The 24,918-nt window shown below is 48.1% G+C and overlaps 1 protein-coding gene across 3 annotated transcripts in view; it reads left to right on the top strand.

Annotated features, from left to right (window-relative positions):
• The window catches only part of KIAA0319L (KIAA0319 like), a 108,473-nt gene extending 86,728 nt beyond the window's left edge, over positions 1-21,745 (top strand). For all 3 annotated transcript variants that reach the window (XM_082613609.1, XM_082613607.1, XM_082613608.1), the window contains exons 13-21: positions 355-503; positions 1,918-2,069; positions 2,437-2,575; positions 4,124-4,283; positions 9,581-9,723; positions 10,571-10,693; positions 11,415-11,505; positions 13,982-14,073; positions 20,521-21,745. In XM_082613609.1, the coding sequence (XP_082469735.1) occupies positions 355-503; positions 1,918-2,069; positions 2,437-2,575; positions 4,124-4,283; positions 9,581-9,723; positions 10,571-10,693; positions 11,415-11,505; positions 13,982-14,073; positions 20,521-20,708 (1,237 nt within the window). In that variant the 3' untranslated portion in view covers positions 20,709-21,745. The remainder of the gene's footprint in view (positions 1-354; positions 504-1,917; positions 2,070-2,436; positions 2,576-4,123; positions 4,284-9,580; positions 9,724-10,570; positions 10,694-11,414; positions 11,506-13,981; positions 14,074-20,520) is intronic.
• The last annotated feature ends 3,173 nt before the right edge of the window (positions 21,746-24,918 follow it).

Raw genomic sequence — 24,918 nt, 5'->3', positions numbered from 1 at the left:
AGAAATGCTTTTCAGAAACTTCACTCTTAAATCATTCTTTTGATCAGAGACCTGCTCAGAGCACTTTCTTCCTTTTACTGGAGCAGCAAAGAGTTTGAATGTTCTAGAAGCTCTTACAAAGGATAAGGCTAGATGTGTTTGAAAGCTGGTGAATGGAATTTTCTGATCAGCAGGTAGCCTGTATTTTGGGGCCAAATGACACTCTGTCCAAATGGAATATTTTTAAACGTGCCCTCTCAAGGTGTGAGAAACAATAGTTTATGTCTTAGCTGAGGCAGTAATTGTCTGCTCCTACGGGGACAGGAGAGCAGTAGACAGATACAGTTCCACCCGCTGGTTTCTCTCTTTGTCCAGGGGACCTGACGGGGTACAACTTGAGAATGCTAACAGCAGTGTCGCCACTGTGACTGGGCTGCAAGTGGGAACCTACGTGTTCACCTTGACCGTCAAGGATGAGAGGAACCTGCAAAGCCAGAGCTCTGTGAATGTCATTGTCAAAGAAGGTACCTCACTGCCTTGGGTTGGTGCAGCAGCCTCTGGGCCAGATAACTGAAGAATGCATCATCTCTTGTTTGGTTGCAGAAACTGATTAGAGACAAAGTAGGGAAAGAGGTTAGAGGTTAGGGTAGCTCTTAGTTGCTTTTCTACAACAGCCTTTGAGTGAGCTACTTTTAAGGTGAATTTTAACTTCTTGTTTTCCCTCCCTTCCTTCTCAGTTGAATAGGGAGAGAATTAAGGTTTTTTTCCTTTGTATTTTAAAAAATTTTTATTTATTTATTTATTTATTTATGGCTGCCATGGGTCTTCGTTGCTGCGTGCAGGCTTTCTCTAGTTGCGGCCAGCGGGGGCTACTCTTCGTTTCAGTGCACTGGCTTCTCACTGCTGTGGCTTCTCTTGTTGCGGAGCACAGGCTCTTGGCACGCGGGCTTCAGTAGTTGTGGCACTCGGGCTCAGTAGTTGTGGGTCGCAGGCTCTAGAGCACAGGCTCAGTAGTTGTGGCGCACGGGCTTAGTTGCTCTATGGCATGTGAGATCTTCCCGGACCAGGGCTCGAACCCATGTCCCCTGCATTGGTAGGCGGATTCTTAACCACTGCGCCACCAGGGAAGCCCTGCATTTTTATTTTGCCTCTGCTGCTGGGATTTCTGCGACTCTCCTGCTAGCTACAGTGACACCTGCTGTCAGACCTTAGAATGACTGCCCTGCACTGTAGCTGCCTATGCTCATCCTAGGAGCATGCACGCTGAGGCCAACTTGAGCAAAAGTGGACTGGCCTTGCTCTGGTTTGCAGGCACAGTGATCAGTGATGGTCTTGGGAGAGGTCTATAGGCTGATGGTAGAAAAACTATCAGATATGCAGGTGACCCCCAAACACAGTATACTGAACTCAGTGAGTAGAGAGCACACACCGAGTAAACAAAGCTGCAGGTGGGGCCCAGGATAAGGAAAGTGTCTCTCTTCTTTTTCTCTATTAAAATGCTAAGGAAGGAGTCAAAAAAGATGTTCAGAGAATAACATTTTCAGTCATATTTTGAAGATAATTTGTGGTATCAGCTGATGAAACCTGAACTTCAGGGCTTTAATCCACTTTAGGCCTTCATTTCCAATCATCATATATCCCCAAGCAGAGAAATGGATTCCTTTGGGGGAGGCTGCTATGAGAATACAAGAGGAAACTATACTTGTCCCCTCTACTGTACTGGTGTCAGGGGAACATTTCTCTAGGTGGGACTGGAGCCTCAGGACCTGTGGCACTGGTGGCATTAACTCTACACTGTTAGTTGCTGGCATGGATAAGCACTTAAAACAGTTCTCCGTTTAAGATAATTTTGAAGTTTAATTTCCTTATAAGCATCACGAGAAGCATTTCTTCTTTTCCTGAATGATACATTTTTTTCCATGGTTTCTCTTTGTTTAGAAATGAACAAACCACCTATAGCCAAGATAACTGGGAATGTGGTAATTACCTTGCCCACAGACACAGCAGAGCTGGACGGCTCCAAGTCCTCAGATGACAAGGGGATAGTCAACTACCTCTGGACTCGAGATGAGGGGAGCCCAGCTGCAGGGGTGAGTGTGCCAGCAGGTAGAGAGCTACACAGGTCAGGGTGGTGCGATGAGGAGAGGAGGCTGAGCTAAACACTCCAGTACCTGTTTTAACCAAGCGGTCTCTTATGTCAAACCTGGATTGTGCTCTGAAATCCAGGGAGGTTAAATGACTTGCTTAGGGTCACCCCTCAAGCTAGTGTGGAACAGAATGTGATTCTTTTCCCTGATCCTGGTTGCTGTGGGCTGTAGTGCCGTCACAGAGCAGGAACTGCCCCGAGTCAAAGCCGTCTAGCCCAGAGGGGACTTAGTTATGACAGACACAACAGCTGACTCCACAAAAGGAGTGTGGTTTTGTTCTGCCATATAGCCATGTCGTTCAACCCCACAGGAGGTGTTAAATCACTCTGACCACCACCCTGTCCTCTTTCTTTCCAACCTGGTTGAGGGAACCTACACATTTCACCTGAAAGTGACTGATGCGAAGGGTGAGAGTGACACAGACCGGACCACTGTGGAGGTGAAACCTGGTGAGTTCATTTAGTGAGGAGTCGGAGTGGAATTGCTGGATCAGCCTAGCAGGGCCTCGATCTTGAGACCCCTCCCCCAGCATGGACAGAGCCAGATGGCATATCCAGCTTTAAAAAAATCTAGAACCCCCAAGCTAAGAACTCCTTAGAGACTTTCTGTTCCAACAAGACTTCTCCTACCCATGCAGAAATATGGACCTCCCCCTACTTAGCTCAGATGGAGAAACAGAAACTCAGAGAGGGCAGGGCTTGCTCAGCTTCACACAGCAGTTGTGTCAGAGCCAGGCCTTTGGGCCCCTACTCCAGCACTTTCTCCTTTATGTGTGACTGATGAGAGAGGGCTCAGGGTGCTTTGGGAATCTGAGCACAGGAATAACTTGAGTCATGGTGTCTTATCAGCACCCAGCTGCAGAAAATGACTTATTTTTTTAAGTTGAGCCTCAGGCTTTATCTGACAGCCCCCAGGGAAGGTAAAGTAACTGGCATCCTTTACATTTTTAAGATTTGCAGAAATAAAATTTCTTTCTTAAATAGAACCATGTTTTTGTTTTGTATCAAGGCTAATTTGGTAATAGGGAGGCAGTGAGTACAGGGTGGGGTAGAGCTTTATAAATTCCTGAACAACTGATGAGAAGGTATTAACTTTAAACCTACTCTTTATTATCTAGGCCAAGCTAATGTACAGATGTCTTAGATGGGAAGGGATCTTGGCAGGTCTTCCAGTCCTTGTCCTCCCTCTCTGAAGGACAGCAGCCAAGACACTATAAAGTCTCTTCTGTGTTTAAAATCAGATCACAGATAGTCTACTGATTATATAAATTATACATCAGGACAGGCAAATGGTGCATCCAAGTATGTGAATAGGTATTCTGAATAGTCACTTTTAACTTGCAAGTGTAGAATAGTCTTTAGGACATAATCAAAAGTGTAAAGCACAATGGTCTTATAGATAGTTCTAGAGTTGTAAAAACATCGTCCAGCTGTGATGTTGTTTTAAGGAAATCCTTGTTTCTTGGCTGCCTGTATTTCCTTTGTGTTTATGGTTTTCAACACTGTAGGGCAGATGTATTCCCATAAGATTGTTGAGATGGAAAATTTCCCTCCCATTGTTGTAGACAAAGTACAGCAAGTTACTGAAAATCAGATAGGATCAGGAGAGATTGCTAGATACCTGCCACTTGGCCTGGAGAGTTCAGCAAAGCCAACTGGGCAGAGACTTTTAAAACAAACCTTGAAGTGTTTCTCTGTTCCCCACTTCCTTCACTAAACCCCGTCACTTCGGCCTGGTCCCCAGCACATGTGTGGTAATTGCCAGGTTGGTGTAGAGACCAGGAGTGCTTCTGAAGCTCTCCAAGCCAGCCCCAGATTGCTGGGGACCAGGACAAAGCAATGGGGAATTCACTATTGTGCCTTTCCATATTGAAGGAGAGCAGTTGCATTTCTGAATGCTCTCACCACATTCTCTCCTGGGCCAAAGCACATGCACAGTGGCAGGTCTATGTTAACTCTCCTACTTCTAAAGCCATGACTGATCCACATGCTTTCCAGATCCCAGGAAAAACAACCTGGTGGAGATCATCTTGGATGTCAACGTCAGTCAGCTAACTGAGAGGCTGAAGGGGATGTTCATCCGCCAGATTGGGGTCCTCCTGGGGGTGCTGGATTCCGACATCATTGTGCAAAAGATTCAGCCGTACACGGAGCAGAGGTAGCTGGGCAATGAATGGGGGGAGAAAAGGAAAGACCAGGGGGTCCCCTGGGCTTCTTGACTGAGCTGAGAAATAGTGTGGGTAGGTAGAGAAGGGTGGGCTCTCTGACCAGGAACCACTCATGGTGTCCTTTTTTTTTTTTTTTTTTCTGTGGTACACGGGCCTCTCACTGTTGTGGCCTCTCCCGTTGCGGAGCACAGGCTCCGGACACGCAGGCTCAGTGGCCACGGCTCATGGGTCCAGCCGCTCCGCGGCATGTGGGATCTTCCCGGACCGGGGCGCGAACCCACGTCCCCTGCATCGGCAGGCGGACTCTCAACCACTGCACCACCAAGGAAGCCCGGTGTTCATTTTTTTAATGAAGAAGAAATGTACTCTTCTAGTACAGGTCATGGGCTCTGTACTAGACACTGCAGCAGGGTGCAAGGTCAGAAGAGGTCTGTGATGTTTGAAGACCATAGTCTAGTAGGGGAGATAATCAAGTTAACATATAGCATCAGTACAGGGTAGATTTGACAGAATAAGTGCTATGGTTAGCAGATAGTGTAGGGGGTCCCCAGAGAAAGAGAACCAGGCATGGCTTTCTTGACCTAAGCAAAGCCAGTTTTGGCCTAAGCCATTTTGTGATCTAAGCCTGGACACAGTACTTGCCCTTGAACAGGCCTCAGTAATGAATGATCTTAAGGGAAAGAAAGAAGTCAGGAACAGGAAGTTCCCTGGTGGCTTAGTGGTTAGGATTCCAGGCTTTCACTGCCTTGGCCCGGGTTCAATCCCTGGTCAGGGAACTGAGGTCCCACAAGCCGCATGGTGTGGCCAAAACAAAACAAAACAAAACAAAAAAGAATGCAGGAGCAAATGACTCTTTTCAGGCAAGAGAAGTAACAATAGCAAAAAGAGTAAATCAGTTGTAAAGACTCGCGGCTCTGTTTCAGTGGTAAAGGTAGCCTGAAGTACCTGACAACCAGATCAACTGGAGCCTAAGGAGTGATGATATCGACCATTTCTGACCCTCATGACCCTCAGCTAAAACTTGGACTCTGTCGACTTTTGTCCCAATTCTATGCTGAATTCTCCCCTGCTCAAGCCCCTTCACGAATATGCATGTACCCTGAGCTTAAAGCTTCCGCAGTTTTGCTGCTCACCGAGACACTGCTTTGGGAAAGATCCCGGTGTTCTCCTTACTTGCCGCAAGTGATAAAAGTCTTCCTTCTCCTCGTTTTTGGCTTGGTTGTGTCTTTTGGCTCAACACCACGTGGAGAACCCAGTTTTCAGGTAACACAATCATGGAGACACAGGCAAGGGCGATCACTTCTTCCAGGAGGGTTGAGGTCGTCCAGAGATTTCCCAGAAGTAAAACTTGCACTGATCAAGCATAGAAGGACTAGGAGGAAATTCAGAATAGGGGAACAGCGTGAGCAATGGTCCTGTGGTATGAAAGTACGGAGTTTCCTCTGGAAGAAGTCCTTGGGTTCAGAGCATTTACTGGGCCTTAGGATATGGGGGACAATAAGGCTGGCTCTGTAGACTGAGAACAGTCATAAGCAAGCCAAGCAGTTTAGTTTCAATACTTTGGATAGGAGGACTCAAGTTAGTTGGTTTTATATGTGTGAATTTTTTGTTTGTTTTGTTTCTGAAGCAAGGATATTAGATTTTTTTTTTTCCTTAGGGAGATCAATAGTGTGGAGGCTAGACTAAAATAGGGAGAGCTCAGGACATCCCTTGCAGTCCATTGGTTAAGACACCGTGCTTCCACTGCAGGGAGTGCAGGTTCAATCCCTGGTCTGGGGAACTAAGATCCCACATGGCACACAGCGGGGAACTAAGATCCCACAGGCTGCACTGCTCGGCCAAAAAACAAAAAACAAAACAAAACAGTAGGGAGAGACCAAAGGCTGGGAGACCAATCAGGACGCTTTTGGACTAGTCTAGTAAAAAAGGTAATAACACCTGAATTGAGGTAGTGGCAGTGGAAATGGCAGAAGAGAAGAGGAAATTAAAAGAAATTCAGAGGTAAATCAGTAGGACTTGGTGACCTTTGGGGAATGAAAGTGAGTGAGTCATCAAATATGAGGATTTTTGTTTGGATGCCTAGATAGATGGTGAATGCCATTAACTGAGATTAGGGATACAAAAGGAACCAGTTTCAAAGAAAAGATAATGAGTTCAGTTTTGACTGTTGAAGTTGGGGTATCTTATGGGTTACATAGGGACAGGTAGTAGCACATATAGGCTGGAACTTGAGGTGGAAGGAAAGGCCTGAGATAGGGAGTCACTACATACAGGCAGGCGTTAAGGCCATGAGGACGGATGAGTCACACTGGGAGAGTGTCAGGAGGGTTAAGGACAGAGCTCTGGAGAACATGAGTATTTACGGGGGAGGCAAGGAAAGAAGGGCCAGCAAAGGAAACTGAGAAACAGCCGTCAGAGAGGTGAGAGGAAGACCAGGTGGGAGCGGTCTGCTGGAAGTTAAGGGACAAGCTGGCAGTAAGGGGCGCTGCCAAAGGAATCAGGTGCTATAGAGACAGGTGTGGTGAGCACGCAAAACAGGCTTTTGGGTTTGTAATTAGTAGATCATCAGAACTATAGTGAGATCATTTTACTTAGATGCTGGGAGAAATTTTTTTTTATAGTTTGAGGATACAGAGGTGGTAAGTATAAAGCCTCTTTGAAGAGGCTGGTGTTGAAAACAGTATGGGAGACAAGCTCAGAAGAACACCTTTTAAAGATAGGAAATACTTGAACATTTTTATAGACTGAGGGGAAGGCGCAGAGGAAAGGTAGATGGTGGCGACTGGGGAGGCGGGTTATATATGGAGGTAGGTCTGGGGCGCTGGCTGTGGGCAGAGCAGGAGACCACTTTCCCTGGAGGCAGGAGGAAAGGAGGCAAGATGTGCTATTATGGGTGAATTTAGAAGTAGAGAAGGATGAAATTTGAGAGTACTGGGACCAGCGTCCTGTTTTTTCTCTGAAACTGGAGGCAAGGCCATCTGCTTTGAGGAGGTGAGAATGAGGTGGGCAGCCTGAGGAAAGTGGTGAAGGTTGAGAACAGCAGCTCCAGGAAAGGATGCTGGCTTTGAGCAATACCAGGGTCTCAACCAAGGTTAGAGACATGAGGTGAGAGCAGCGATTCTCAACTCCAGCTGCGTAATAGTATCCCCTGGAGCTTTTATGAACATACCATTACCCAAGCCTCACCCCCACAGATTATGATTCAGTTGGTCTGGAGTGAGGTCTGGGCACCTAAATTTTTAAAACTCCCCAGGTGAATCTCATATGCAGTCAGGGTTCACTGGGTCAGAGACAGCATGATGATTAGGACTTTCTTTTTAACCTCTGCTCAGCAGCCTGGGAATAGGAAAAGGGAAGGTGGCTGCTGGGATCGATCAAGCTGGTGGGAATTGGCTGGGACAAAGCAGTGAAAGACACTAGCGAGAATGCGGGTAAGAGCGTTGCGGAAGGGTTTGCTTGCACGCTTGCCGTCACTGCCTCTGGGACATGAGGAAGAGAGAAGCATCACAGTGACTCTGGGTTTCTGGCTTGGCCTAGATTGGCTTAGCTGAGGAATTCAGGAGGAGGATATGATTGGAGAGAGATAGTTTATTACAATGGGAAAGAGCATGGGCCTCACACCAGGCAGACCTGGCTTCTGAGTCCTGCTCTGTTAGCGGCAGCTTTGTGACAGTGGGCAGGTTACTGCACCTCTCTGAACCCGTTCTTCACTTATAAAAATGCTAGCACCCATGTTATAGGGTTGTTGAAGATTACATAAGATAATGTTTGTGTAGTCTCTAACACTTAATGAGTTAGTGATTATTATAAGTTTATTTTGGAACATGTTGAATTTGAGATGCCTGTGGAAGATCTGGTATAGATATTCTAGCAAGCATTTGCAGATACAGATTTGGTCACTCAGGAGGGACACAGGGAGAGGAGACAAAGATTTGAGGGTTATTTGTATATAGACAGAAATTGAAACTATAAGCATGAATTAGGTAACTAGGAGAAAATATGAGAAATGACCACAGATTTCTTTTAATTAATTTTTATTGAAGTATCGTTGCTTTACAATGTTGTGTTAGTTTCTGCTATACAGCAAAGCGAAGCAGTTATACATATACATATATCCTCTCTTTTTTAGATTTCCTTCCCATTTAGGTCACCACAGAACAGTGAGTAGAGTTCCCTGTGCTATATAGTAGGTTCTCATTAGTAATCTGTTTTATATATAGTAGTGTATATATGAGAAATGACCACAAATCTTTTATGGAAAAGGTTTGTTTCTTGAATCTGGAGTTTATTATACCCATTGTTAGCCTCATATGCGGCACACTTTTAAAAGTCTTAGAACAGGGCTTCCCAAACTTTCATGTCAATCCACCCATAGAAAATGATGCTGTTTATATGGCACTTTGGGATAAATAGACAGTTATACTGGAAGCAGCTGGTCCAGGGCCTCTGGGATACCCAGGTCCCACCCAGCCACCCTGTGTGCTATGGGGATCAATACCTGGGGCTCACCTATAAACCCAGTGTGACCCACTGATTGGGAAAGTTCAGTTTGTGAGACTAACACGGAGTCACGAAGCAGGCTGCCAAAAATGGAGGCCAAGACAGAGAGAACAGATTTTGTGCCACCCAGAAGTGAGTTCAGACATGGTCTACCTTGGACAGAAGTTGACGGTCAGAAAGTAAACAGATTCTGGGCCTAGAATAACATGATCTTGCACCGGCCACACCATTGTGTGTCATCTTTATCGTTGCTGTCATAGTAATGATCATTTTGGCTATGTTTTGATCTATGGATAATGCTTTGATGCTGTCCAACAATTAATATTTCGCAAAGCACTGTGGTTTGTCTCACAGATAACCCAGCACAAACCCAACAGCGCCACACTCTTAGCTGTTAAGAGGCTGACAGCAGGGATGTACCCATAACCAAGTCCCCATTTTTCTGGCCTCCAGTTAGCTTTTGGAATAGGTCTTCTTGTTAGTTGGGGCAGCTTAGGCCTTTTCTAAAAACAAAGGCTTTAGAGTCAGACATATCAGGGTTGGGATCTGGCTCTGCCATAATTAACTGTGTGACCTTGGGCAAGTTACTTAACCCCTCTGAGCCCCAGTGTTGTCCTCTATAAAATGGAGATGATGCTGATAACCCCTTTCTCACGGGCTTCCTGTGAGAGAATGTGTATAACACTTAGCACAGGGTCTGGCACAGACAGAAGGTACTTAGCAAATGATAGCTACTGCTATCGTGTTGACAGCTTCAGCTCATTCATACTGTTGCATGTCTCTGCAGCACCAAGATGGTATTTTTTGTTCAAAATGAGCCTCCTCACCAGATCTTCAAAGGCCATGAGGTGGCAGTGATGCTCAAGAGTGAGCTGCGGAAGCAAAAGGCAGACTTTCTGATATTCAGAGCCCTGGAAGTCAATACTGTCAGTGAGTAATTCTGGGAAGTTGGGAATGAGAGTCCACCCAGTGTCCACAGCTCACCTGTCAGTCCCTGCTGTCCTTGGGCTTCATTTCCTGTTCTCTGGGAACAAGGAGATAATCGCTTTCCTCAACTACCATTTTTTCTTGAAAGAGTCTCCACTCATTGCAGAGCTTCTTAACCTTCCATGGGCCCCTGAGATAGCATTAAGAGGGGCTGTGAGTTTGAATGGGAAAAAAATTACATCCTTATTTTCACGAACCTCTAACAAATTTATTGTTTTCCTCAATCATGAAGGTAGGCAAGAAACTACAGCTAGTATTAACAGAACATGTGACTTTAAGGCAATAGAAATCTCATAATTTTGTATCATACTACGTAATGAAATAGCATTTTTACTCATCACCACTTCAAAATTATGACAGTTGTTAGACACACTTCTAGATCTTGTTACTTAATATTTTAATAAAGACGCACATATTATTTTAAAGTTTTGTATTCTTAAACACTTCAAAAACATGTATAGTATAATTGCCTTCCTTTGTAATACTATGAGTTTTATTTTGGCAATTATTCAGAGAAGGGGGTCTGTGGGACATGAAAGATTAAGAACTGCTGATATGGAGAAACAGCAAGTAAAAACAGTCTGGAGCCCTTCTAACTGCTCCAGCTTTATCCATGATGTTAATAATGGGCACTGTGCCCAGCTATAAAGGTTCTTGGGACAGGTCTCCAGGAAATGTCATCACAGGCTGTTGAGCAAGGGGATCCCTTCGCATCTTCATGGGCACTGGAATTTGGTCAACCCCCGGCTCTGACTCCCCTTGACTTTTTTCCCTTTCCTGATACTTTCAGCATGCCAGTTGAACTGTTCTGACCATGGCCACTGTGATTCATTCACCAAACGCTGTATCTGTGACCCTTTTTGGATGGAGAATTTCATCAAGGTGCAGCTGAGGGATGGAGATAGCAACTGTGGTGAGTTTTCTGCTTGGAACTGTGCCAGCTGGTTTGGCATTGAATGTGGCTCTGAGTTGAGTGGGTGGGTGTTGGTGTTTCCAAGGCAGATGAGCAAGCAAGGAGAAGAACTTTGTGTATTTTCTGTTTGCAGAGGACTTTTACTTGCTTCCTCCACACTTGCTCAAGGTTAGAGGAAAGCTCTGAAGCAGTTTTTTGTTTTTGTTTTTGTTTTTGTTTTGGCCTCCCAGCACAGCTTGCGGGATCTTAGTTGCTTAGTTCCCCGACCATGGATTGAACCTGGGCCCTGGCGGTGAAAGTGCCGAGTCCTAACCACTGGACTGCCAGGGAATTCCCCTGAAGCAGTTGTTTAAGAAGAAACAAGCTTAAATCAGACCAACTACAAAATGCAGCCTAAATCAGAGGAGCCACAAGGCCTCCTGTCTTTTTGGAGTGCCTGTGTACTCTGGCCCCAGGTTTCCATTCCCCCCTTTCCCTCTGTTAAAGCTCCTTACAGCCTGCCCCACTGCCCCAGGGTCTCAGAGCACCAGCTAGAAAACAGGGGCAATTCATAAGGTTTAAAGTTTCAGCTGCCTTTAACTCCAAGGTCTCACCTTCCCTGGGGAGCCCGAGGGGCCTTCGTGTTTACAGAGCGAAGCCATCTCCTGCCCAAGGTGGGCAGCCCAGACCTCCCTTCTAGCCTCTTTTCTCACTGCCCTTAATATTTTGTTTCTCTTGGCAGAGTGGAGCGTGTTATATGTTATCATTGCTTCCTTTGTCATTGTTGTTGCCTTGGGAATCCTCTCCTGGACTGTAATCTGTTGTTGTAAGAGGTAAGATGGACTTCCCCTGGAAATTTGTTTGGGCTTCTAATTACATATTTATTCATTAGAGAGGTATCTGGCACCTTCTATATTGAGGGCGCTGAGTCCTGGGTTTCTTCCCTTCCCATCGCTGTTACATGCCATGGCCCACCCACGGCATGCAGAGAAGTTCTCCTTACCTCTGACACTCCTGAAGGCAGAAGCACACTCCTTTAGGCTGAGTGGCTGTCACTGCAGTGATTTGCCACCTGGAAAACGTGGCTGTGGCTGGAGTGGGAGTGGGAGTGCCTGGGGTGTGGACCTGGCTCTTATCTCTAGGGTGTGTGGCCTTTAATACTCCACACCTCAGCCTCACCACCTTAGCACATGGGTTCTTTTAAATTGCGGTATAGTTGCTTTACATTGTTGTGTTAGTTTCTGCTGTACAGCGAAGTGAATCAGCTTTATGAATACATATACCCGCTCTTTTCTGGATTTCCTTCCTGTTTAGGTCACCACAGAGCATTAAGTAAAGTTCCCTGTGCTGTACAGCAGGTTCTCATTACTTCTCCATTTTATACATATTAGTGTATATATGTCGATCCCAATCTCCCAATTCATCCCACCACCCCTTTCCCCACTTGGTGTCCATATGTTTGTTCTCTACGTCTGTGTCTCTATTTCTGCCTTGCAAACAGGTTCATCTGTACCATTTTTCTAAATTCCACATACGTGCGTTAATATATGATATTTGTTCTTCTCTTTCTGACTTACCTCACTCTGTATGACAGTCTCTAGGTCCATCCACATCTCTACAAATGACCCAGTTTGGTTCCTTTTTATGGCTGAGTATATTCCATTGTATATATGTACCTACCCAAACTTCTTTATCCATTCATCTGTCAATGGGCATTTAGGTTGCTTCCATGACCTGGCTATTGTAAATAGTGCTGCAGTGAACATTGGAGTGCCTGTGTCTTTTTGAATTATGGTTTTCTCTGGGTATATGCCCAGTAGTGGGATTGCTGGATCATATGGTAATTCTATTTTTAGTTTTTTAAGGAACCTCCATACTGTTCTCCTTAGTAGCTGTATCAATTTACATTCCCACCAACAGTGCAAGAGGGTTCCCTTTCTCCACACCCTCTCCAGCATTTGTTGTTTGTAGATTTTCTGATGATGGCCATTTTAACTGGTGTGAGGTGATACCTCATTGTAGTTTTGATTTGCATTTCTCTAATAACTAGTGATGCTGAGCATCTTTTCATGTGCTTCATGGCCATCTGTATGTCTTCTTTGGAGAAATGTCTATTTAGGTCTTCTGTCCATTTTTTTGATTGGGTTGTTTGGTTTTTTTTAATATTGAGCTGCATGAGCTGTTTGTATATTTTGGAGATGAATCCTTTGTCCCTTGTTCTGTTTGCAAATATTTTCTCCCATTCTGAGGGTTGTCTTTTTGTCTTGTTTATGGTTTCCTTTGCTGTGCAAAAGCTTTTAAGTTTCATTAGGTCCCATCTGTTGATTTTTGTTTTTATTTTCATTACTTTGGGAGGTGGGTCAAAAAAGATCTTGCTGTGATTTATGTCCAAGAGTGTTCTTCCTGTGCTTTCCTCTAAGAGTTTTATAGTGTCTGGTCTTACATTTAGGTGTTTAATCCATTTTGAGTTTATTTTTGTGTATGGTGTTAGGGAGTGTTCTGATTTCATTTACATGTAGCTGTAGCACATGGGTTCTTAATTTGTCCGCCTGCCTTTCAGTCTGGGATTCTCACGTGTACATGTTTTTACCTAATTGTAGACTTAGGTTAGTCATGATTAAGTCTTTCAGGTTTTTTCATTTAGTCTTCCTAGCTAGTCTTATAATATTTAATGGTAACATTTATTATGTTTTTAATTATTAATAATAGGTATCATTTCTATGTTTACTGTGTACCAAGCAAAAATGTATAAAATGTGTATAACATTTTATACATTTTATAGGTAATATCTTTTTTAATATGCATAACAACCTTTTCTCAGGAAAATGACATTTTCCATGGACACACAGTTAATAAGTGGCAGAACTGAGATTCAACCTGCAATATAATCTCACAATAAAACTTAGAAAATTAAAAGAATTTAAAAAAATTCCCACCAGCCTAAGACAACCACCATTAACAAGGTTTTGCTGGTTTAATGCTTTCCTCCACCCTATACCCTTCAAGCATAGGAGTGTCATCTTATTTACATTTTTAACCCATCTATCCTTCCTTCATTGCCACTGTGGAGTGGTGAGTCCATGATAAAATGATAATGTTTCCTTTACCTTTTCCCAAATTGGTGAGGACTATTTGAATAACAAATCACAGCTGCTACCTTTCCCAGCTGAGACACAAGGAGAAACAGCCCTTCCATTAAGCAGCATCCCCCAAGACAGGGCTCTGCATGCAGTCTGGCTGCCACCCTGTGGTGGGCTGCCTGAACCTCACACAGAACCTCTTTCCTGAGCAGGGGATTGTGTTTTTCAGACAAAAAGGAAAACCTAAGAGGAAAAGCAAGTACAGGATCCTGGATGCCACGGATCAGGAAAGCCTGGAACTGAAGCCAACCTCCCGAGCAGGTAGTGGCCCCGGGAACTGGGAACCGGGGGTGTCTAGGTTGGTGCACTCTCCCTGAAGAGCCACCACCATCACCTGTCCCTCCTAAATGCGTTTTTGTTGGCAGCTCTTTGTGCTGGAAAAGCATCTTGTCCCCTCCCTGACGAGGGCTCAGGGTCGGCTTTGCCCTGTGGGGGCAGAAGCTGCCTACTGGACAAGCTCGGACTCCAGGGCTCACTTCTTAGTGGTCCTTTGACTGTGCCGAGGGGCTCAGCCTCTTGCTTTCTTTTGCCTGCTCGTTCCCCTCAGGGTTCCTGCCTGGAGCTGAGCTTTTCAAGCTGCCCCCGTAGTCGGGCTCAGGGACCTTGGTCTCTTATTCCTGATCAGTCTGTCCTTTCTGGGCAGACAGGTGAGGCCATGAAGAGATCAAAGCCAGTGTCTGCCAGCTGGCCTCCTTGCCAGCCAGCCATCCTCTCCCATCTTCCTCTCTCCAGTATTTGTCAGGTAGATCCACAGGCTCCATCATTGTCTTAGAGCAGGTGGAGGGCAGCTCCCCTGCTGGCTCCAGGTGCACTGGGCTCATCTGTCAAAGAATTTCCAGCTGCACAAGCATTAAGACGGCTTTCAGTGATGGGGCTCGGAGGGCCAGGGTGGGTAGAGGGCCCTCCGTCCTTGTCTGGACTAGGCCATCGGCGAGGTTCCCATTCCTCACGGATGCCCCAGCACAGGCCTCATCTCTTTATGGGAGCTGGACTCTATATGGAGCCATTCCTAAACACTCTGCAAGTAGAACTGGCTGTATACAAAGTATTTGTTAAACGTCTCTCGTGCTTAAAGCTTCGTATTAGGAGAGGCTGTAAGGGTACTATAGAGAGTTCTAAACCATAGGCTGTGCCCTCAGAATTTCACTGTAGTGAGCGAGAAGACATATGAGGAGAGAATAAATGCTCACAGGCAGTCTGGGCTCTGTCAGCACCCAGGCAGCTTGGTTAGGGAACACTGTGGGGCGGTGCCTGGAGGCTGGGGCCTAGCGAACCACACAAGTGCAGCCAGAGTGCCACACAGGATACCGAGGATGAGGCCTCGAGGGGAGAACGTCGTGCAGCACCATCTGCAAGGTAGCCAAGGTTGTGTTTACGTTGCTCTGGCAAGGCTCTTCCACTCCTTGAAGTCATTCACGACTTACTTTTGGTCTGGTAGACGTGGCCTTGGTGCGCTTACGTCACTGTGCTTTTCTGAGATCCTCCTCCTTGCTGGTATCTCTCTTTTCTAAACAAATTTTGTTGGTTCGTATTTCTGTCCAGAAAGCGCTTTCTCACCCTTCCTTTAACCTGCCAGTTAAGGTCGTGCTTATCTTTCTCCCACGTGTCTGTTTTGGCATTTCTCTCACTGTATGATATCAGTTATGTTATTGTTTGTCCACTTACTAGTCAGTAATATCCTTGAGGGCAGGGACTGTACCTTATTCATCTGTAAATATGGATTAATACCGCTGTGTACCAGGCCCTATGCCAGATACTGGTTACATTACAGTGAACTAAACAGAAAGACATTGCTCTTGTGTAGTTTATGTCGGGCCGACATTAGACAAACAAATTCACAAATATACAAAATGTGATAACGGAAGGTCTTTATAAAGAATAACACTTAAGCTGAGACCCAAGGGACGACGAGAAGGAGAGGAAGGCACATGAAGACTCTGGGAAATAGGATTGCAGGCAAAGCTAGTGAAGGCCCGGCTGCTGGAATGAGCAGAGGGGATTTGAAGAAGACATGGTGAGCACGGGGTGAGTGGCACAAGACCAGACAGGTGAGCAGGGACCTTGCTGTGGGTTGCGTCTAAGAGCAACGGGGAGCCATGGGTAGTTTTTTTAAGGAGGTGCACAGTACAGTTAGATTTGCATTTTAAAAAGACAACTGTGGCTGCTCTGTGAAGGAATTGGAGAGGCAAAGTGGGTGAGAGATTAGATAGAATGCCCTTATGGTGGAGAGATGATGAGATGGAGAGAGGCAGATGGGTTCCAGATACATTTGGGGGGAAGGCTTGCTGAGGTTCATGATATGCTTTCCAAGGGGGGCTGAGAGAAAAGGAAAAGTAAAGGATGGTGCCCAAGCATCTTCTCTGAGCATCTGTGGATTGGGTGGTTTTATTAGATGCAAAAGACTGCAGAAGAAGCACTGGAAAAGATCATTTGGTTTAGAACAGTTACGAATGGGGTTGAGGAAATGAGGCTGGAGGATGAAATTATGGGGTGTTTTGAACATCAGCCTAAGGAGTTAAGCATTTATTCTGATGGTGATGAGACGTGACATCTTGAAAATGCTGGCATAGTAAAATTAGTCTAGTGACAACATTTCATTCATTGAAGAGATTACAGGTGGAGGCCAGCAAGGAGATTCTTGCGACGGTCCGAGGAGGGATGATGATGGCTCAGACAGCTTGGTTTTCAGTGGGATGGAGGGACGGGAAAGGTGCAGGCTGCCTTCCAACATGAGAGACAGGGACTGATAGCCCTGACCACAGAATTAGGACAGTCAGTGCAGTTTGGGTAAGAGAAGACGAATTAAATTGAACTCAGCAGAGCAGGACTGGATAGGAGTCTTCTGTATGCTGGTGACGGTCGGCTCCGCAAAAGTAGATCACATCCCTTCTGGGGAGAGTGTCGAGGGACAAAAGAAGAGTCCAGGGCTAAGGAGCTGAGGTGAGGGAGGAGGGGTGTCACCAGGGAGCAGTCAGTGTGCTTGCTGCTGCGGAAGAGAAGGGTGAGAATTGGTGATGACGGCAGTGACAACACTGGAGAAGTTCCTGGTCACCTAAAGAACTGGAGTAGATGGTGAGTGAGAGATGGCGGAAGTCAAAGTGCAGTTTATTTAGGAAGTACGTAGGTGGTGAGAAAATGGAGGCCCTAAATATCTAAAAGTCCTTTTAGAAGTTGAGCAACAGTAAGTGGAGATTCAGGACGGGGTGGACAGGGTTCAGGAGCAGCTTGCAGGCAGAGACACAGGAGACAGAGGGGAGGGTCCTGGGCAGGGAGGGAGGAGGGGGTAAGGGACTTAGATGCCTCTTTTGAGGCAGGCGGGAGGGAAAAGCTGGGTGACGGCAGGATGGGAAGGCAGACTTGTGGGGAAAGGGAGGGAGCGGGGTGGGGGGGCTGCAGGTGGCCAGCTGCTCCCAGGTAACCAAGATGAGACTAGATGAGGGTCGGCAGGCCCTTCCGTGTGCGGTGTCCACACGAAGCGGTGAGAGTCGCCTTGCGTCTGGTGTGGGTCTGACCAGGCCAGAAGTCCCGGCTGTTGTTCTGGGCTCTGCAGTGGATTCTTGGGTGCAGCCCAGAGCAGAGTCACTAGTAGGGTGAGGAGAATGGGATTCAGGACCAAACTGCACCAGGTCTGGAACTGAAGAAGTTCAGCCGGAAGAAGAGTGAGTTTAGTGGAGCGTGACGTGTGTGGAAGTGAGCCGAGGTGGATGCCGCTGGGAGGAGGAGGAACTGGAAGTGGCGTGCGCCCACCTGAGCGAGCTCGGAGCCGCTGGCACCGAAGACCAGCAGGCGGAGCGGGACGCATGCCCACCCTCAGGAGACGTGGTTTACAGTCAGCAGTTGTGGTTTTTGCTTTGGTTTGGTTTTGCTATTCTATTGACTTTTTTTCAAGACTTTCTATTGAAGTCTATTAGATTGAACCATATAAGATTACTGATAATTGACTTTTGACCTATAAAAATAGCAGTTTTCTGTGATTCAGTCTAATGTGTACAGAAAATCATAAGCACATTTCATATGTGAATGTACCCATGTAATCAGCCCCCCAGAGGCGCCCCCTTTGTGCTTCTTTCCAGTCACTGCCTGCCTCCCCCCAATTTACTTCTAATATCTTGGAGTGGTTTATATAAATGGAATCATTGGGCTTGGCGCCTGTCCCTCAACATCACATTTAGGACGTCCATCCGTGGTGTTAGGTGGAGCAGTCGTTCGTTCATTCCCCTTGCCGTGTAATTTCCTTTGTAGGAATGTATTTATTTGTCGGGTAGACCGTTGATGGGCAGTTGAGTGCTTTCCATTTGGGGCTGTGACGGGGAGCGCTGCTGTCAGCGTTCTTGCCCATGTCCTTGGGTGGACATGTGTATGGATTTCTGTTAGGTACAGACCTAGGAATGGGATTGCTGAGTCAGAGGAGATGTACGTGTTCAGCACCCACTGATATAACCAGCTTCCTAGCTTGTATTGCTTAGTGGATGAATCCCACTCAGTTCTTCAAGCAGAGCGGGAGCTAGAGGTAGGAGGGCCCGGGTGAGTGCTGTGTACTTTGGAGCCAGCAACACGTCCCCTCTCAGGCTCCTGTCCTCCACACCTATGGCCCAGAAGGGCTTTAGGGAACAAGAGAAGCTTCAAGTGCTTGGATGCTGGAGGAGAAAGCCCCCAAAGGGTATTTCATCTATAGGGGCAAAACAGAGGTTTTGAGAACGTTGACGCTCCCCTGGTCTTGACGCTTCTTATGCTGCCACTGTCCCCTACCACATTGGAAAAGCCTGGGAAGCTGGTGTTCTCTGGCCCTGATGCTCTGCCGTCCTGAGAATCAGTGCGAGTTGTGGCTGTCCACAGTCATGTCCCAGAACTGTGCCCCTGAGGTAGACAAGCTGGGCCCCAGAGCACACTGCACAGACGACCAGCACACGGGCAAGGTCTGTGGGGCTGTGGTTCCCGAGTGACAGGTGCAGTCAGAGTCTAGATGCCCTCATCGTTCACAGCCTGAAGTCATGTCTGGCCAGGAAAGGGCACAATGCCTGAGAATCATCCCAGGACCTTCTTTCAGTGTTTATTGGGGATCTGGATGGGACCAGGGGGAGGGAGAGTGATTGTTGGAGGATAAGGGTTCAAACACAGCTCACCTGACTGGTCACCTTTTTTTAAAATTAATTAATTAATTAATTATTTTGGGCTGTGCTGGGTCTTCGTTGCTGCGTGCAGGCTTTTCTCTGGTTGCAGTGAACGAGGGCTACTCTTCGTTGTGGAGCACGGGCTCTAGGGGCGCGGGATTCAGTAGTTGTGGCTCGGGGGCTGTAGAGCGCAGGCTCAGTAGTTGTGGCTCACGGGCTTAGTTGCTCCACGGCATGTGGGATCTCCCCAGACCAGGGCTCGAACCCATGTCCCCTGCATTGGCAGGAGGATTCTTAACCACTGTGCCACCAGGGAAGCCCTGGTCCCCTTTTTAAGAAAGGAGATGGGTTAGGTCCTGGGGCTGGGCAATGCCAGGCCCAGAACGCTGCCAAGCTGGGTTCTTGATGTTGGCAATTCCCACTTGTAGTTCTGCTGTCTCTGCCTACCTTTTGCTTACTCTGGAGTAGTATTTGTACCAGCCAGAGGGCAGCCATCTTGCTGTTGGATGGGATCTGCCCTAAAGCTATTACCAGACCTCGTGGTATGGTCTGGCCTCTGCAGCCATAAGGATGAGTAGTGAAGGTAACTACAGTGACTTATAGAATCTCAGGCATCTTGGGACTTCCCTGGTGGCACAGTGGGTAAGAATCCACCTGCCAATGCAGGGGACACGGGTTCGAGCCCTAGTCCGGGAAGATCCCACATGCCACGGAGCAACTAAGCCAGTGTACCACAACTACTGAGCCCATGAGCCACAACTACTGAAGCCTGCGTGCCTAGAGCCCGTGCTCCGTAACAAGAGAAGCCACCGCAATGAGAAGCCCGTGCACCGCTACAAAGAGTAGCCCCCGCTCACTGCAACTAGAGGAAGCCCGTACACAGCAATGAAGACCCAGCACAGCCAAAAATAAATATAAAAAAATAAATAAATTTATTTAAAAAAAAAAATCTCAGGCATCTTTTCTGACCTCAGGTGCTTCTTATGGGTCCTCGTTCGTGTGTTCTGACCAGCTGACGGCTTGGGACAGTCCCCGCTTCAGTCAGGCTGTGCAGCAGAGGCCTCTCCGGGCCACATGCCTGCTCTCCCACCCCTTGTACCCTCTCAGCGAAGCCAGAGTAAACGTCTGCGTAGAATGAAATTGTGTCCTCACTCAGTGTCAGCACCTCTGGCAGGCACTTTACATCCATACTGAGCCAGGGTACAGTGACAGAGCTCATTCTCTAGAGCCTAAGTTCTTGTTCCTTGTATTTCCTGCCCCCCACAGAACTCCACCCTCTGCATAAAGGGAGATAAAACATTCTACATTTAAAAGAGAGAGAAAAGAGAATGTCGTTGGGTGGCCCTAACCAAAGCTAATAGATGCTGAAAATAAAGAATCCCCATTGGAACCTGATGAGTCGCTCTCTGAGGCTTCCCTGATGGAGCGTTCCATCTAGCCGGGGCTGGGAGGACTTGGGAAGCCTCCTTTTCAGGAGAGGGGACCGTGACTGTCCCTGTCCCTCTGCTCCTCTGCAGGCTGGGAGGAGGGTGCAGGGTGTGGCTCAAGGAAGAGAAGATTTGTGCTGCTGACACTGGGTCCCTTGACTCCCTTGCAGGCGTCAGACACAAAGGCCCGGTGCTGAGCAGCAGCCTGATGCACTCGGAGTCGGAGCTGGACAGTGACGACGCCATCTTCACATGGCCAGACCGAGAGAAGGGCAAGCTCCTGCATGGTCAGAACGGCTCCGTGCCCAACGGGCAGGCCCCGCTTAAGGCCAGGAGCCCACGGGAGGAGATCTTGTAGCCACCTGGTCTGTCTCCTCAGGTTAGGGGTTGGCAGTGCTGGGGTGCAGAGCATTGCCAGGCTGGTTCTCATACCTCCCATGTCTGAGGGCAGCTGTTCTCCCAGCGTCTGCTGGTCACTCCACCCTAATACCCTCAACTAGAGCTGATGGTACTTGAATCCAGAGACATTCTCCGGGAACCCCTGAATGAAGCTGTGAATGAAGAGGTTTTCTCTTTAAACCCGTCTGGTAGGTCCCACAAAATGTCCTCACCTCAGGGCCTCCTTTTTTGGAACCCCTCCTCTGTTCCGAGGATGGACACTGCCAGCTCCTGGCCTCCTCTCCAGCTCTTTGTTGGCAGGGTTGCTGCTTCTGGGGCATCTGCACAGCGAGGCCTGGCTGTGTCCTCCACCCCTGGGTACAGAAACAAGCACCACCAGCCCCCTGGCTCCAAAAGCCTGCCTGCAGGCACGTTCTTTGTTCTCCTCTTTGGGGCAGAGTGCGCCCTCTTGCTAGGCCCAGAGGAAGTGGTGCCCCCTCCTTATCACTGCTGCTGGGCTAGGGGAGGGCTGGCTGTTTCAGGAACGCAGAGGGGCCCCTCTGGCTGCTGGGCTGTTGTGTCAGAGTAGTCAGGCTGGACACAGACTGCCACCCCTCTTCCTCCTGACCACCCTGGCTGCTTCAGGGATCAGGCCACCACTCCCTGTGCCCAGAGGAGATAGCGACAAACAGACTGGAATGTTATGGAATGAGAGTGCACGTGTGTGACTTTCCCACAGCGGTCTCCTCTGTGTCCGTCTGTCTGAGTGTCTTCTTTCTGTGTCCCTTGCATATGTGTGTGTGTGTGTGTGTTAGAGTGAGTGTATGTGCATCAACTCCTCCTAGGGCTCTTGGCTACTCATAAGGCAACCTTGACCTGGAAAGACTTTCAGCTTCATGGAACAGAGACTTCCTGAATCCCTCCGGCCCTGTCACTGGTTCCTCAGCCATGGTTTCTGGGTGTTGAGGAATGGGAGCTTTGGGGGAGTGGCTTTTTAAAAAGAAACTTACAGTTTGTTGTGAGATGATTAAACATGCTATTTAATTGTACGTGTGCCTGCTGGGTGTGCTGCTTTGTGCTCCATTGCTGGCCTGTACCATGGGTCCAGGCACCTGTATGTCCCTGTGACATAATGGCCTCTGGCAGGGAAGTCATGGGCCTGGCGTCAGCATGTGTGGTGCTGGGACCCTACCTCAGTGGCTGCTGATGGAGGAGTCACCACCCTGGCCCCTGCTGGCCAGCTGCTCCTTGTGGCTTTTAGGGAGGGGAGTTTTCTGTCCTTCCTTCGACCTTTTGTGAACACAAAATTGATGCATACACACACAAACACCACCACCCCCTCTCACCCCTACCCTTACCCTGTGGACGAGCTGGGGATACAGCGTGTCCCAGTGCCCAGGTTAGCCTTTAGGGGCCCTGCCCTTCTCTTTTGGGTTTCCAAGGCAGTAGGGCTTGGCCCCGTGCCCCCAGAACACTGTGCAGTGTTGGAGGAACAGCTTGCTGAGCTTGTGGGATAGAAGGAGGGCTGCTGTTCGGTCTTGGACTCCCAGGAAAGGGAGGGGAGAGAGGGACCGTGGAACTCATTCTTTCCCCAAGGCCCTGGGCACAAACCAGCTGAGGGTGGGCGGTATTGGTTCTGTTTCTACAGGAACAGAAACGAGGCATACGAGAAGTAACTCAGTCCACACACCGTAAATGACGGAATTAGAACTCAGGCCCAGCAGAGCCTGTGCGTGGTCTGGATCAAAATCACCTTTAAAAATGGGTTGCTGGGCCCCACCACTGTGTTTCTGATTGAGTAGGACTGGGACGAAACACGAGAATGTGCCTTTCTGGTAAGTTCCCAGAGATGCTCTTCTGCTGGTCTGGGGACCACACTTTGAGAACCGCTGGTCTAGAAGTGCACGTTCAGTGTGTCCTGAATAGGAGGCAGCAGCTGACCCGTCCTGAGCAGGAAGCCCAGAGGAGTGGGAGCTTGGATCTGCCCGGGGCGTGCTGGGGGCCAGGGCTGCGTGTGTCCTCGGGTGTGTAGGCCAGGCTGCCCAAGAGCAGCTGGTGGGCAGGCGATCAGGACTTAGTGAGGTTGGTGTATTGGAAGAACTTTGAAGGATCCATGAAGGAGCTACAGGACTTGATAACTTACTGGCTTTGTAGGTTTTTTCTGTGTTCTTTGTGCCTCATTCCTATATCTTGTCTTAGCCACAGCTCATTGAAGGATATATTTTTATCTCAGTCTCAGATGAATAAAATAATTTTTCATCCCCTACTCCTCCCACCAAAAAAGGGACAAAACGCAGAAACCAGTGCTGCTTTCCTGGCTTGGGGTCTTGCATCGAGAAGACTGCCATGTCCCTATTCTTGCCTGACTCATGAAAGAGCCAGAAATCCTTGGGCTTGCTTACGGAGAGCTAGGCTACTTCCATATAACCCTGTCACCCCAAAGGAACCCTTCTGACATAATCCTGAATTTCAGGAGCCTGGGAGCCCCTGCCTTGACCAAACCTAGGTAAACACTCCTCCACCCTCAAAGGCCTCCATCTTTCATTTTCTAGAATGGCCAGAGGGAAGGCCAATAGAGGGCATCCTTGCTTTTTTTTTTTTTTTTTTTTTTTTTTTGCGGTACGCGGGCCTCTCACTGTTGTGGCCTCTCCCGTTGCAGAGCACAGGCTCTGGATGCGCAGGCTCAGCGGCCATGGCTCACGGGCCCAGCCGCTCCGCGGCACGTGGGATCCTCCTGGACCGGGGCACGAACCCGTGTCCCCTGCATCGGCAGGTGGACTCCCAACCACTGCGCCACCAGGGAAGCCCATCCTTGCATTTCTTGAAGCCCACAGGAACTATGTGTGGAGAGAAGACTTAGTCACCAGGAAGCAACACTCAAAGAAAACCCCTCGGGCTGAAAGGCTGCAGCACTGGCCTTCCTTCTGAGGGAGCAAAGGTGGGGGAGACTCTGAATCTTGTTCTTCCAGCTTTCCTTTGGCCTATCTGATCAGTGAAAGGAGCCGGCACAGGTGGTCACACACACTGAGAGTTGTTCTCTGAAAACAAACAGGTATGGAAAGAAGGTGCGTGTAGTCAGGAGCCATGAGCCCCTGGGAAGGAGGGTTTGAGGAGCATGGATCAGGCCCTTGACTCCTTTGTGGAATTTGTGTTGAGGTTTAAAGGCCCCTATTTAGTCTCTGGTCAAACCCAGGCCACCAGGCTTCCCTGGTGGTGCAGTGGTTAAGAATCTGCCTGCCAATGCCGGGGACACAGGTTCGAGCCCCAGTCCGGGAAGATCCCACATGCCACGGAGCAACTAAGCCCGTGAGCCACAACTACTGAAGCCTGTGCACCTAGAGCCCGTGAGCCACAACAAGAGAAGCCACCGCAATGAGAAGCCTGCGCGCCGCAACGAAGAGTAGCCCCCGCTCACCACAACTGGAGAAAGCCCACACGTAGCAACAAAGACCCAACGCAGCCAAAATAAATAAATAAATAAATTTAAAAACCCAAAAAACCCAGGCCACCATTATGACCCCTTTCACCTACCTAACCCTCCAGTTTGTGGTTGGTGCTGGTAATGCCTACTTAATATCCAGGATTTCCAGTGCCAGGGCTGGGGCTGTCCACTCTCGTGCCTCCCCACAAAGGCCCAGGTGGGGTGTGTGCCTCTGTGTCCAAGTGCTGCCGAACAGGTAAACTCCCCCACCCCAGGGGCCTGAGTTGCTGGGGTTTGACATTGGAGGGTATTGATCAGGCTTTTTTGGTCACAAGGAAGAAAACTAAAGTTACCTTTCATGGGGAGGCCAGCCTTCTGTCCAGTTCTCAGTGCAGATACAAAACGCTGGCTGGCAGGTTATTGCCGTGCCCTAGTCTCACCTTCTGAGCTACGCTCTAGGTCCCGGTCCCCACTTCTAACTAATCACCTTCTTGTGTCTCGACATCAGTGGTCCTCACACTGGCTGCACATTAGAATCACCTGTGCAACTTTTAAAACATACTGATGCCTGGAACCCACACCCCATAGGTTATTGTGATTTAACTGATCTTTTATTAATTCCTCAGAATATTTGTGCACCCATACCATACCCTTGACAAGGGGGAAAACGGCCCTTAGCAGCTCAGTTCCAAAAGACTTGCAAACCAGCTGGATTTGGAGACAAAGAGGGTAAGTACCCAGACACCCAGTTCCTCTTAACCACCTCAGG

This window comes from Mesoplodon mirus (assembly GCF_964341445.2).
Source record: "Mesoplodon mirus genome assembly, chromosome: 3".
Classification (NCBI taxonomy): Eukaryota; Metazoa; Chordata; class Mammalia; order Artiodactyla; family Ziphiidae; genus Mesoplodon; species Mesoplodon mirus.
The sequence above is the reverse complement of the archived record's forward strand: the minus strand, read 5'-3'. Positions and strand labels throughout refer to the sequence as shown.